Raw genomic sequence first — 14,484 nt, 5'->3', positions numbered from 1 at the left:
AAGTCACCCATAATTATTGTGTTGTGGTCTATTTGATTCTTGAACTTGAGGAGAATTTGTTTTATGAATGTCGCAGCACCATTATTTGGTGCATAAATATTGATAATTGTTATGTCTTGTTGGTGAATGGTTCCTTTTAACAGTATATAATGTCCTTCCTTATCCCTTTTGATTAACTTAGTCTTGAAATCGATTTTATTCGATATGAGGATGGCCACCCCTGCTTGCTTACGAGGACCGTGTGCGTGGTATATTTTTTCCCATCCTTTCACCTTCAGCCTGTGTATGTCTTTTCCAATCAGATGTGTCTCCTGGAGGCAGCATATTGTTGGATTTGTTTTTTTAATCCATGATACCAGCCTATGTCGCTTTATTGGAGAGTTTAAGACATTAACATTCAGAGTTACTATTGATATATGGTTTGTACTTCCAGCCATGTTTGATTATTTATCCTTTTTTAAAAAAAAAATTAGTTTGTTTCTCCATGATTATCTTTCCCCTCGCCTTCTGTCTTTACCAAGGCACTTCCCACTGATGGTTTTGGTTATTGTTTTTCATTTCTTCCTCGTGTAGTGTTTTGCTCAAAATGCTTTGCAATGCTGGTTTTCTGGCTGCAAATTCTTTTAACTTTTGTTTATCATGAAAGATTTTTATTTCGTTGCCATACCTGAAGCTTAATTTTGCTGGATACAGAATTCTTGGTTGGCATCCATTGTCTTTCAGTGTTTGAAATACATTGTTCCATGACCTTCTTGCTTTCAGCGTCTATGATGAAAAATCCGTTGTTAACCTTATTGGTTTACCCCTGAATGTAATCTGTCTCCTTTCTCTTGTAGCTTTTAATATTTTCTCTTTGTTCTGTATATTGGATATCTTCATAACCTTGTGTCTTGGCGTTGGTCTACTGTGATTTTGTATGCTCGGTGTCCTGTATACATCTTCAATTTGTATATCTGTTACCTTTTTTATTTCTGGAAAGTTTTCTGTAATTATTTCATTCAGCAGGTTACTCATTCCCTTGGTTTGAATCTGTGTCCCTTCTTCTATCCCGATGACTCATAAGTTTGGTTTTTTTATGTTATCCCATAACTCTTGGATGTTTTCCTCGTGATTTTTTTTACCAGCCTTTCTGAGTTGGCTAGACTCTTTTCAAGATGATATATTTTGTCTTCATTATCTGATGTTCTGGCTTCTACTTGCTCCACTCTGTTAGTGATACTCTCAATTGAGTTTTTAATTTGGTTTATCGTTTCCTTCATTTCCAGAATTATTGTTTGATTATTTTTTATAATCTTTATCTCCTGATAAAGATGCTTAACTTCTTCTTTTATCTGTTTACATAATTCATTCTCAATGTGTTCTTTTGCTGCTTGAATTTGCTGTCTCGTATCCTCTTTAAGTTTCCTTTCCATCTGTCTAAGGTGTTCCTTGAGTTCTTTATATGACCATTTTTCTGATGACTCTAGGTCCTCCTGAATATTTAGGCTGTCCTGCATTGTTTGTACTACTTTTATTCCTTGCTTTTTCAAGCTGCTCAGGTTACTTCTTGTTTTGTTTGACTGCTGAGTTACTGTTTACTCCTATAAATTTATTTGATGCTTGGGAGGAAAGGTATTAGAAGGGAAGGGAAGAAGTCACTGAAGAGAATGAGAGTAAGCAGGTAGAATTCAAGGAAGGGGGAATAAGAAATTGAAAAGAAATGAAAAGACAAAAGAAGAAAAAAATAGGAAATAAAAAAAGAAAAAAAATTAAAAAAATAATAATAAAATAATTAAAATTAGAAGAAAAAAAATTTTAAACATTGTAAAAAAAATTTAAAAAACAACAAGAAAGAAAAATGAAAGAAAAACCCCAAATCAAAAAAAAGAAAAAAAAACTAATGAATGCAGTCTTAGAGTTTGATTAACTTCTCTTCCAGTAGGTGGCGCTGTGCCCACCAGGCCAAGTTTCTCCTGTCAATACGCGGGAACCAATCAGTGTGCAGCAGGTCCTCCTCCCAGACTGGGCGAGTCTCCAATCCTGAGTGCCTAGGGCCTCCTCTTGTGTCTAGTCACTTCCCCACTTTTCCTCTAGCCAGGCCCCTCTCATGGGTGCCGCTCACCACAATACTGGCTACACGCCAGGTCTGCTGCTCCCGGGAGCCCTGTTTTCATGAACGACTGGGCACACTCTCCCAGTTTGCCATTCCCTCAGACCCTAAGTTTGTAGAGCTTGGGGCTGAGAATCCTCAGCGAATTTTACTTGCCCTCCGGTAGCCACGCCCCCGGTAGCTGGTGCAAGAGACCTCAGTTGTCAGCACTGGTGAGAGCGGTAGCTGGGAGTTCAGCGCCGCGGGTCCCGTGCCACATCTGATTCCCTCGGTCTGGCTATCGCGCTCAAGGGAGAGCTGGGAGGGGCCCTTAAGGTTTCCCCGATGTGTGGAGAGGGAAGGCTAGGGAATTACACACCTGTAGCCGCAGGTTTCAATGAAGTTATCTCCTCCGCCTCAGTCTGGTGACGTCAGTTCTCTGCCCTGGTGGTATCTCTTGCAAATGGCGACAGTTCGTTTCCCTTTGCCGGACGACCAATGCAACGGGTGGCTCCTTACTGTCTCTCCTAAGCCCCGTTTCAAACCTGTGGCCACTACCTATGAAGGCTCGGCTGACATTTACCTCCGCAGGATCAGAAGGGCTGACCAGTTGTTTCAGCCGGATGGATTAGTGCTGAGTCACAGCTGTTTGTCTGCGGGAAGCAGGCGAACGGGAGCTTGAATTCAGCCAATCCGGGCTCAGTGTGTGTTCTGAGAGGCCCAGACTGTTCACCCCAGATCCTCGTCAGCTCAGCATTGCCTAGTGATTCTGAGCAAACAGATTTAGGTTGTTTACGACTCCCTATGCCCACACAGCTGAAGAGGTCAGAGACTTGATCTCTCCGAGCCTGCCGCCATGTTGGAATCCCTAGTTGATGGGATTTGTTGTTACATTTTCATATGTGCACACAATACAACAATATAATTTGGTCACTATTACTCCCAGCTTTTCCTCCCTCCCTCCCTGAGTCCCATCCTCTGGTCCCTTTCCTCTCCTAAACTCCCTTTGATTTCCATGAGACCCCACCAGTCCACCTTTCTTTTCCTTTGTAGCTTCTGCATATGAGAAAAAACATGTGTCCCTTGACCTTCTGAGTTTGATTTACTTCACTTAGTGTAATGGTCTCTATATCCATCCATTTTCCTGGAAACGGCGTAATTTTGTTTTCCTTTATGTCTGAATGAAACTAAATTGTGTATATATACCATTTTATTCATTCTTTCATTGATGAATACCTAGGTTGGTTTCATACTTTGGCTATTGTGAATTGTGCTGCAATAAACAGACATTCATGTATCGCTGTAGTAAGATGACTTAGATTATTCAGGGCAAATACTGAGGAGTGGTATTGCTGGGTCATATGGTGGTTTCATGCCCAGTCTTTTGAGGAGCCCCCATACTGATTTCCATAGTGGTTGTACTAATGCACATTGCCACCAACATTGTAAAACAGTTTAAAGGAAGATTTTTAACACTGAAATACTACATCCATCTTCCGTCCACATTGCCAAATAATTAGGTCATTAAGATCTGGGGAAATAGCTATTTTTGCTACAAGATCCTCCCATGACATACACAGATAAGTCTGTTATCTGAGGGAAAACATCAGGAAATTTGCTCTTCATGTGACCTTGATCATGCATATATTTTTCAGGCCACTTGCTCCATGAGAATCATAGAGATAGAGCATGGGAGTGAGGGAGGTGGGGAGGGGACTCACTGAAGCTCCAGTTTAGCTCTGAAAACTCTAGTTCTTGATCATTCCAAGAGAATACAGGGGAGACTCAGTTATGAGGTGTGGCCCCAAACAGAAATTCACAGTTATAAAAGCTGATACTGTTTATAAAGCCTAGGGATCTTTAAATTTTTGCTTCCCAGACAGTTCTGTATCTTTCATGTAAAAAAAAAAGTTATATTTCTTACCAGCCTAATTCATAGCTACTTATAACCCTGAAAATTTTTTTGATGTTGGACTTTGATTGAACATGGTTGGGTATGTAATGAAAATAAAATTTGGTTTCCTCATAGAACTACTATAAAACAGCAAACTATAAACAGTCTTTTATATTAATAATATATTATATTTAGAAAGCAGATTATATGATATATGTATACTGTATTTCATTACAAGCTTAAAATATTCATGCACAGAGAAAAAATACATAGGGCATATACCACACTGTTTATAGTGTTATTCTGGGAAGTAGGATTATGGTGTATTTCTCTTCTTTTATGTGTTTTGAGAATATTGGATAATAAACATATATTATTTTGAAATAAAAAAAGGAAAGTGTTTAAAATTGGCTTCTAAGAGTTTAACAATTGAAAAGCTTGAGATCTATTAAGTCTATAGGTTGAGTCTAGATTATGCTGTTTAATATGGTGACTGCTGGTCACAAATGGTTATTTTAAATTATATTTTAATTAATTAATTCAGCTCTTCCATCATACTAGACACAAACATTCTTCCAATGCTACAGTTTCATTATCACACACACAAAAAAAGTCTATTCCACAGCCCCGGTGGGGAGCAGGTTACCAAAGGATACTGGTTACTAAGAACAGAAGATAGACAGTTTTCAGTGGTGTCAACTCCTTAACACCAGTCCCTCTTGTACACCTCACTAACCTGTGACCTAATAAACTCAGAATTCCCCATTCAATTCAGCTAGTTAGTGTCAGAGCAAAGACAGACAGACTCCTAATTCATAGCTCTTGCCTCCATATCAACAGCATCATCTTCTGCAGAGAACTGACACTCCCGAGCAATGTTCAATTCAATTCAGTTCAGCATGATTTCATAGACATTTTTTAAGTGTTGAAAATGTGATGTGCATCAGAATAGGCCTTAACTGTATCAAACCAAGTAAGAGAAATTCCCCTTATCCTTCCCACCCCCAAGGGATTTTGAAGATCACAAACGGAGGGGTGTGCTGGGTAGAGTGATAGCACAGTATAGGGACAGGCCTGTTTTCCTGGGAAATCCATAAATACTTCATATAGGTGGATATACTTGAGTTGGGTCTTGATATTTGGGCATCCAAATTCACAGATCAACAAATCTTTGAGATTCCCATTTTTTCCAGGCTCCCAAAGAAGAGAGGCCAGACCCTGCTTTGGAATGCACTTGATCCCTGGCCTAACACTGTATTTCATTTCATGTGGAATATTTAGATATGTTCAAGTCTCTGCATTTGGACTGATTTTCTTATCTTTAGGCCTGGTTCCATGCATGTAAAATAATTTTTACATCTTCAAATGAAATTTTAAAAAGTGATGATTTTAAGATTTTGTCCTCCATTTTATTTTTGACTATATAAAATTAAGAAAAAAAATGTACATGAAACAGTTATTTTTCAGCCAGTTGTTTTGAAAATATTTAAATGCAGATTAAGAACCTGGAAACTCCTGTTCTCAAATAAATCATGTCCCTGTATTTCAACAGATGCAATGCTCTTGGTGGCAGAGCGACTGGAAGGGCCTTTCAACATCGAGTCCGTCATGGACCCCATAGATGTCAAGATTTCTGAAGCCATTATGAACATGCAGGAGAACAGCATGCAGGTGTCTGCAAAGGTATTTGCATTAATAATGTATCTACTAACTTATGTACATAATACAGGTGCAATAACCTAAAAATGAAGTCACAAGATATATTGGCTGGGATGATAAATTGTAATATGCTGCCAATGAGCTTTTCCTGTTGAGCTAAATTTGCTACTTTGTGAGAAGTGTGTAACAAAATGGCATTGAGAAGGGAAGCCATTTTTTTCCTTCACAGCCCCTTAATCATGACAAAATGACTGGTTACCTAGAAGTTTCAGTGTGTCCCAAGTTTGTGAGCAATTTGGGTGAAATTTTCTTTTTTCATGTTTGAAATGTCCACACACCCTCACCATGTTCTGTATCTCTAGTAACTTCTGATTTATCATCAGCTGTAAAGGTGAGGCACATGTTCTGTATGTTCATTTGTAAATAATTAAACATCCTCCTATCTGGCTTCCTTTTAAGACTAGGTCAAACGTTCATTAATGAATCATCAGGGGCAAACGTTCCTTTGTATGGAGTCGAGCATACATTAAAAGGAAAAATGTAGTGCATTTTCATAAATCATATGAGACAGGACTCCTGGGCTTGCAGCTGCAAAACACAAAAACCAGGTGCACAGAGGTTTTTGATTTTTGTTGTTGTTGTTGTTGTTGTTTTGTTTGTTTTATTTTGTTGTCTGCACCCAGTCGAAGATACATAGGACCCTCTTCAAGCAAAATTGAGACATTTTCAGTGGGTCTCCAGCTTCCTCCTTCCTCAGCCCTTTCCTCCCACACTGTGCCTGCACAATGCCCTTCTGTTCTCTTTCCCAGCCTCCCTGTCAAGAAACACTAACGAAATCTATATCAGTCCTTTAAACCTAGTGACTGAGCGATTGCATTTTAATTGAAAGTCATTTGCACTAAAATATGTCAGGCAAAGAGTTGCATGATTAGCTTTCTTCAATTTTTAAAATCCTTTGTGAAAGAGATTTCAAATATAATCAAGCAGGAGGGGAGAAATTGCAAAGCAGAAAGAAAGCCATGGAATCCCCCTAGGTCTGTTTGGTTGAGTGTAAATCAAACAAGATTTGGGCTTTTTAGGGTAAACTTGTAGGAAGTAGGAGGAGAAGGACTCTAGCCTGGGTTTCTTTCTCTGGAAGATGGGTGAGCCAAGAGTTTCCCAGACCTGTTTCTGGGTTTGGGGTACCCAGCATGAAGGAGAACACTCCAAATTACCATCAACTATTGGGGAAATAGCACACTTAGGGGTTCCATGAAAAGTTATTTTCTTTCTTTCCCATGCAGAAAAAAAATGAGCAATCATCTCTTTCTCTCAAATCTATGGCTTAGAAACTGAAGGCCCTTGTTTTGAGAGGCCAAATATTCCAGTAGTGCTCAAGTGATTAGGTGCTAAGGTTGTAGAAGTTCAAACTGGCTCTAGAGAAGAGGACACAAAACAGACATGGACAAAAGGGTCATTAAAGGGTCTGAGATCATCCCTCACTTCCTGGAAATAAGTGTCTGTTTCCATTGGGGCATGCTCCTACATGTTCAAGTCAAGCATTTCTTCCTTCTTTTTTTTTTTCTTTTCATACATCCTTTCAGCAAATATTTATTGAGAATCTACATGTCAGGCAGAGTTCAGGTTCTGGGGAGACAGGAGGGGACAAGGCACAGCTCCTACATGAACAAGGTCATGGCCCCCTTCTTTGCCTTTCAGCTGCTTCCCTTGCAGTGTGGGATCCAGACTTCTGCCAGGTCTTGCACTGTCTGGTCCCTGCAAACCTGTGACCTTCACTTCTTGCCATTCAACACTGTGCAGCCATCTGGATTTTTCCTTAGTACCTTGAATGTTTCTTTGCCCATAATGCTTTACCTGCCAGTCCCATTTCTGCAGGTCCCCCTTGTGATTCCCTATTAAAATCTGGGTTTCTATCCTACACTGGAAATAGACTGGTGTGCCGGGACTTGCTGCTTGGCCTTCCTTTGACTTCACTAGTGGGAAACTCCAGGGCATACAGGAGTCACTGATGTGTTCCTAGAACCCAGCTCGACACTTGGTGCAGAGAAACTCTCAACAAATAATAATTGAATTACTTAAAAAAAAAAAAAAGAGGAGTAGCACTAGTAAGTGAACTCCAAACAACTTTTAAGAAATCAACCTTTTTCAAGGATTGCCTATATTACTTTTAATTAGTTTTTAAAAATGGAAAAACAGAAAACTACATATTTATAGTATACGTGATGTTTTGAAACAGCTATACAAAGTGGAGTGGATAAACTAAGCTGATTAACATATGCATTATACTTTACATCCTTCCATATATTTTTTGTAGTGAGAACACTTTAAATCTAGTCTTTGAGCAATTTTCAAGCATACAATACACATTGTTGTTAAGTATATTTCAAATCAAGTATTCCATCAAAAATTCTCCAAGACTGGCGGACTCTTTAGAATGTCAATGAGATGTTTTTGTGGATTTTGTCCAACTACATTAGAATACTATTGCTGTTAATAAAATGTCCTTTGAAATGACATATTTCTTTGTAAGAAATGCTAAAGTCAAAAGGAGAAATAATACAAGGCACATAAGAGTCTATTGGCACAGGAGATACAATAAAAAGCGTCATGTAATAATAATACAAAAACATGTCCAATGGACTGGCAGCAAGAGTGTATCTGGTAGGTGTGGCATAGAGGAAAGAGAATGGAGGGAGTTAAAAAGAGGAAAGGAAAGAGGATCAGGACCTGCAAGATGGCGTTGAAGAAGAGCCAAATCCAGCCTTTAATATTGTGGTTAGAATTGGGATAAATTTAACAGGAAACACCAATAGGATTGGCCAGTAAACAAACATGTTCTGAAAAGAGGTTTTATTTCATCAGTGGAATGGAATTTTCTTCTAAATTTAGATATACATGGTCTCGTTTTCCATATAAGCCACATCCATGGAATTCTACATGAAGAGGAATCTAAAATGTACATGCTAGCTAAGAAGTAGTATTTATCCTTTTTCTAGTCACTGTGGATAAAGACTCTCATTAAACTTGAAGTTCTGAATTTCCATACTGGGACTGGAGTATCTACCTAGAGATACTGTTCACTTCTGATCGGTAAAATTCACATGTGGCCAAGAGCTATTTCTTAATTGGGGGCAGGACATTCTGAGAATTAGAAATCTGTTTACACATTAAAATGACTTTTTACTCCAGGATATGATTAGTACCTTTTCCTTTGAAAATCATATATTTTATTAAAGCATTTACTGATAGAAGTCATTCCCAAAGCCACTTAAGAAAACAGCAATATATATAACTGCCAAATCATATTTATTGAGCACATGCTGCCAAACAGCGTACCAAGTGCTTTTCATGGTTTACATTATATGATATCTATAAAAATGCTGTGATGAGTTTATATTTCCCCATAGTTTTCAGACAAAGAAACCAACACTTAGAAAAGTAAAGAACCTTACCAAGATCTCATGGTGCTGTGGTATTCCAAAGCCCATCTTTCAGATCAATATATTACAGTGAGGCTGATGTCTGCAAAGTGAATCTCATAGGGGGGTAGAATTCAGTGAATATTTGCTCAGTAAATCAAGTCTTAAGAGAAGGTTTCACAACCTTCAGTAAAACCTGCATGAGAAGGTACAGAAACAGAAGTGGCAAAGGCCGGTGAACTCAAGCTGTCGTCCTGATTCCCTTTACAACTGTACCTACTACTTCCCAACATGACAAATTCTGATTAAACATTTATCTTATCCATCCTAATCACTCATTCCTTCCAACCTTTCCTAGAATTGTTATAGTAAAAAATGTAAAATTCCTTTTTCTCCTTTCTGTATCTAATGGCAAAAGAAATGCTTCAGATATGAAATCCTTTTCAACAAATGCTCTCATCATATCTAGAGGAAGGAGAACTAATCTCTTTGTACATAATAATTGAGATCATGAATTAGAGGGATTTACAGACTAATGAAAAGATCTGTTCTCCCCATGTATGTTCATGCTTCAATCTTGTCCCAGGTCTGTTTTTACAGATATTGCCAAATTCGTCTGCCTCTCCTGTTTAGCCCACAGGGAAGCAGTGGGGGTAAGGTGCAATGAGATTCCTTTCTAAAAACAGAAAAAAGAAAAAAAAATACATGACCATACCAAATTGTGTAACCAAGCTACAGTATGCATTTTAATGATAAAATCACAGTGCTCATTTTTTAGACATTTATTTTATTTATTTATTTATTTATTTGATGTGGCTCTGAGGATTGAACCCAGTGCCTCTCACATGCAGGGCGAGCTCTCTACCACTGAGCCACAACCTCAGCCGCCCCACAGTGCTCATTTTAATTCCAGATTTTTTTTACTCTTTGTACAGATCACCTACATTTTTAAAGACTGAGGACAAAAGTATATTAAAATTTTTCTTGGTTTTCTTTTGGGCAAAGAATCACTTCGTAATGATGTCAGCCATCATGGTCGAACCCCTACTATATCCATTCATCGAATACCCCACCATATGCCAGGCACAAGAACTTCAGTGGATTCTTGTGTGGGTCTCTTCCTAGATTCCTTATTTACATACTTATTTGAAATCCTTACTGCATTCTTGTAAAGCATCCATTTCCTTGTTTTATAGGTAAGGGATGTTAAATTTAGGAGATTAAATAGCTAGCCTGAGGTGGCAGAGGTGGGATTACAGCCCACATCTGTCTGAGCCAAAGAAAAAGATTTCCCCAGCATGCCACAGTTTCCTCCTTAAGTATCTACCCACCAGGAACAGATGCACATCAGCATTGGAGGGTTAGCTGTGTGAGGGAGGGCTGGGTGCCTCCACACACTGTGGGGGGCCTGTTGGTGAGAGGCAGGGTGTTAGGTCTTCCAACCTCAACCCCCTTATTACCTTCGCCAACTGCACAGTCTTCAAAGACATGCAAAAACCCTATTGTTTCTCCTCCTCCCCCAAATAAAAGCAGTTCAAAAGCTGCAAGTTTGTGGAAATTCCCCAAGGGAAAGTGGGAAAAATGAGCTGAATCTCTGCCTTTGAATATCAGCTGTGTTGATAACCTCCGTCCTATCCCTATCAGGGAAGATGAAACTGATCTCGCTAGATATATTTAACTATATTAGGAATAACTTCAAACCTAATCCAGGAAAAGATTGGTTTGTCAGATATAATCTAAATTAAGAAGGAAGACTTATTAAATTCCAATTGAAACTACTCATTCAATTAACACTTATTACAGATGAGGGTAGAACCCATTACAGAGGAGCAGGATGCGCTTCGGGTACTCAATTTTCTCCAGATAATTCTTCCTGAATCTACCACTCAAATAAAATGAAGAAAATCTAAGAGAACAGAAAAGAGAATGTAATCATTTCTGTTCTGTGTCTTTGGGGTTTTAGTCTCCTCATCTATAAAATGACAGACTATTTATTTAAATGGCCCCCTTCCAGCACAATAGTTTTTTACAAACATTATCCCTTGATAATTTGCCAACATCCATTCCATCAGGGATACATGATATATTAGGAATATCAAATGGAGAAAATCTTGTCTTACAGATAGGCGGACATTGTTTAGAATTTAGTTCAAGCAAATATATTTCTGTTCCAGTAGCATTTATCTTTCCTTTCTTTAAGCCCCATGCCCTTCTTAAAGCAGACAGCATATTATTCCTTGAGTTATGGTTATTTTTGTACTTACTATTTCCTGCCCAGGATTATAAGTAATTTAAGGAGAAGAGTTACATCTGACTCATTCCCACATTCTGCCCAGAGCCTCCCTAGCACACCACTTTACACATGGAAGAAACGGATGTTTTCCTGAGTGGAATTCAGAACATGAAAATATAGTGCCAAATACTTTAAAATGTATTTGAAGCTAGTCTAGTATTCTTCGGACTAGCATAGAAGTTAGTGCATATTTGACTTCAGACTGACGTGGGATCTGGTTGTTACCACTTGTGTGATTTAAACTCAATTAACCCACATTGAAAATGAGTACTCTAATAGGACCTACACATAAGGTTGTTTGAGGGCACAATGAAACCGGACATATCAATGTTTAGTATGGGATTTTTTGAATCAAGACCACTCATAGAAGTTAAGCATCTTAATTGTCATTATTGAAAACATCTGTGATACATACAGTCTAAAGGGCATCGGTTCTGTGTCTTGCCTCGTCTGAGGGAGTCTGTGGGCTTATTCTTAGCATCAAGATCAGAAGAGCAGATTTGACATCCCCACCCCTGCACTGAACCCCATACCTGTATGTCATTCTCTTCAATGGCAGGTTGTCTCCCGGAGACTGATCTGAACAAACATCTAAGGAGAGCAGGCTCCAGGAAAGAGTGGTTACTGATGGTCAACAACCCGATTCTAGTCTGTGCCTGTTGGCCACACCAGTGCTACCACAGCAGAGATTTCAGTGGCCTCTGCCCAATATCACATTTTTCTTACACTGAGGGAAAAAGTGGTCTTGGTCTCTTCTGCCTATCCTCTGGGGGAAAAAAGCCAATGACCATATTACATAGAAAGCTTGATATTCTCTTTCTACTCCTGTAGTCTCATTTTCAAAGGAAAGAGTACATTCTGAATGATTCTTCATTTGCAGATTCAGAGTTGATATTCTACCCCCTCGGTTCTCACATATAACATTCCACCAAGAAACAGTGACCTTGGAACGTCTTCTTTTCTTTGAATTCTTCATCACTATGCAGAAAATCAGGGTCTGTACTATTTTTGTTTGTAACAGGACAAGATTCTTCAGAAACTAGATATGGTGGGGAGGGGTGTAAAAAATACTGTTTTACAATGTAAAATGAAGGTCTGGGAAAAAAATGCTTATAAAGCACTTCTAGCAAATGCATCTGAAGTAAACTAGCTTTAACTGCCTTTCTATGTAAAAGAGATTATTATTTTTTTTTCTTTTGGGTGGTAAAGGAAAACTCTTGATTATCTGTAACCTTTGGAGATTTACCTTAAGATATTCTTTCACTTTATTTTCAGGGCAAAAGATGAGAAGATTATATTTAATGTAGTCTACTCAAGAATAGATGATTTGAAACTCAATTTAGTTTTTAACAGTACGTTCTTAGAAACAATGGAAGGTAATTTCCTGGTCTCCTGAAGTCCCCTTATAAATGCTTCCTGCCTTAAAGAGAAGAGTTGCTTCCCTCTGCAGAGGATTATTATTAGAGGAATTTCCGTGGCCTCTGCCAGATCTCACAAAGACACCCCCTTATCCCCAGCTTCTTAGTACCTTCCCTCTGGGAACAGGTGACAGAATTTAACCCTTTTGGAGTTTTGCCTTGGGAAGGCAATATGTAGACATTCAAAGAGCCACCTTTGTGGGGAAAACTAGTTGTAGTGTTTGCCAATTTTTGTGGTCAAAGAAACTGACCTCCATGGCTGATTTCTAGCTTGACATCACTTAGCTCAGCGTAGTGCCCCATGATATAATGATATAATGCTCCTATCTTGCAGATGCAATTTATAGGAGTAACCTCAAATGCATAGGTAACAGCAAAATAATTAGCAAGTAATGCATTGTTGGTATACGCTATGGTTTATTTGAATATAATTTGTGTAATCTTAAGTTTGTACAACACAATTTTTAATAACCACCATGTTTAACATCCGGCTTGTAAAATTCTTGAAAATTTAACATGATTTCATGAGCCTATAAAAGCTGGTTCCAGCACTCCACTGCTAGTCTAGGAAGCTTTCTCTGTCTCTGTCTGGGTCCAAAGCCCCTCATGGGTGTTCTTATCACAGGTCACATTCTAATTGCCTGATTTCTTGTCAGAACCTCACAAGAACAGAGACATATGCAGTAAGCATTTCTGCAGCACTTATGTTTGGCCAAAGTGACACTCAACAAATTATATCAGAGCCAGATTGATATAATTTACATGTTTATTTATATCCTGCAAAGTGATCTTAAAGAACTCCTTTAAACCTTATAACAAAGTGCATATGAAATAGTCATTTAGGCAGACAGAGAGGGTTAGGTTTCTTTTCTCTTCATACCCAAAAACGTGTTGTGTCCAGTTCCCTGTAACTCTTTCCAACTCACCATTTGAGAAGAAATATCCAGCTGCTCTGCTGTTTAAGGAATACAAAACTTTCAAGGGAAAAAAAAAATCTTCTTCTCAACTCAGTGGAAAGAATTTGCTTTTGTTAAAGAAAACGATTTTAAGATGCATGCAGTACATCTTATTCTGGAACCAAGCTCCGTGAGCATAAGGAGTAAATTTTTTAAACCTTAAAACTTACATGGTAGCTGGCTTTGAAAACTGAATCCAATGAAAAGTGGCCAAAACTAAAACTGATGACTTGGCTCGATGCAGTAGAATCCGAAATTCTCTTAACAGAATCCTGAACCCATCCAGGGACCTAGTGTTTGCCAGAGAAGCTGGCCAGGAGACCACTGTCATCAATCTTTGAGGAAAGAAAGGCATGAGTCAGGGAGAAAGAAAGAGGGGGGAGAAGGAAGACAAAGCAAAAGAAGAAGAGAGATTGATCTGAGACAATGAGGTGAAAAAGTGTCTTCTTAGAAGGCAATCCAAACGGAATAAAAACTTGAAAACCCGTTGAGAATTTTTGTGTCACAAGTATAATGATTCTATAACTAAAGAAAGAGGTCATAATCAAATGTTTTAAGTTTATGTTCAGGAAATGCTTTTGGGGATATGAGCAGAAATCTATTAGAAAGTTAAAATAAAAAAGTGTGTGTGAACTTAGACTCTAGGGTCCAGTTTAATTTTATGCAGTGGTGATGACGTTGCTCTTCTTGCTACTATTTTGAATGAAATGGGTTTTTTTAAAAAAATATTTTACGTTATTCACATGTATTTTTATTGATATGCAAACTGCCCTCCCC

General features: G+C 38.4%; 1 protein-coding gene across 2 annotated transcripts in view; it reads left to right on the top strand.

Moving 5' to 3' along the window:
* The window catches only part of GPC6 (glypican 6), a 1,075,249-nt gene that overhangs the window by 959,430 nt on the left and 101,335 nt on the right, over positions 1-14,484 (top strand). For both annotated transcript variants that reach the window (XM_081287406.1, XM_081287407.1), the window contains exon 5: positions 5,515-5,645. In XM_081287406.1, the coding sequence (XP_081143532.1) occupies positions 5,515-5,645 (131 nt within the window). The remainder of the gene's footprint in view (positions 1-5,514; positions 5,646-14,484) is intronic.

Source organism: Spermophilus citellus, assembly GCF_964194105.1.
Source record: "Spermophilus citellus genome assembly, chromosome: 1".
In the NCBI taxonomy this organism is placed as follows: domain Eukaryota; kingdom Metazoa; phylum Chordata; class Mammalia; order Rodentia; family Sciuridae; genus Spermophilus; species Spermophilus citellus.
The sequence above is the reverse complement of the archived record's forward strand: the minus strand, read 5'-3'. Positions and strand labels throughout refer to the sequence as shown.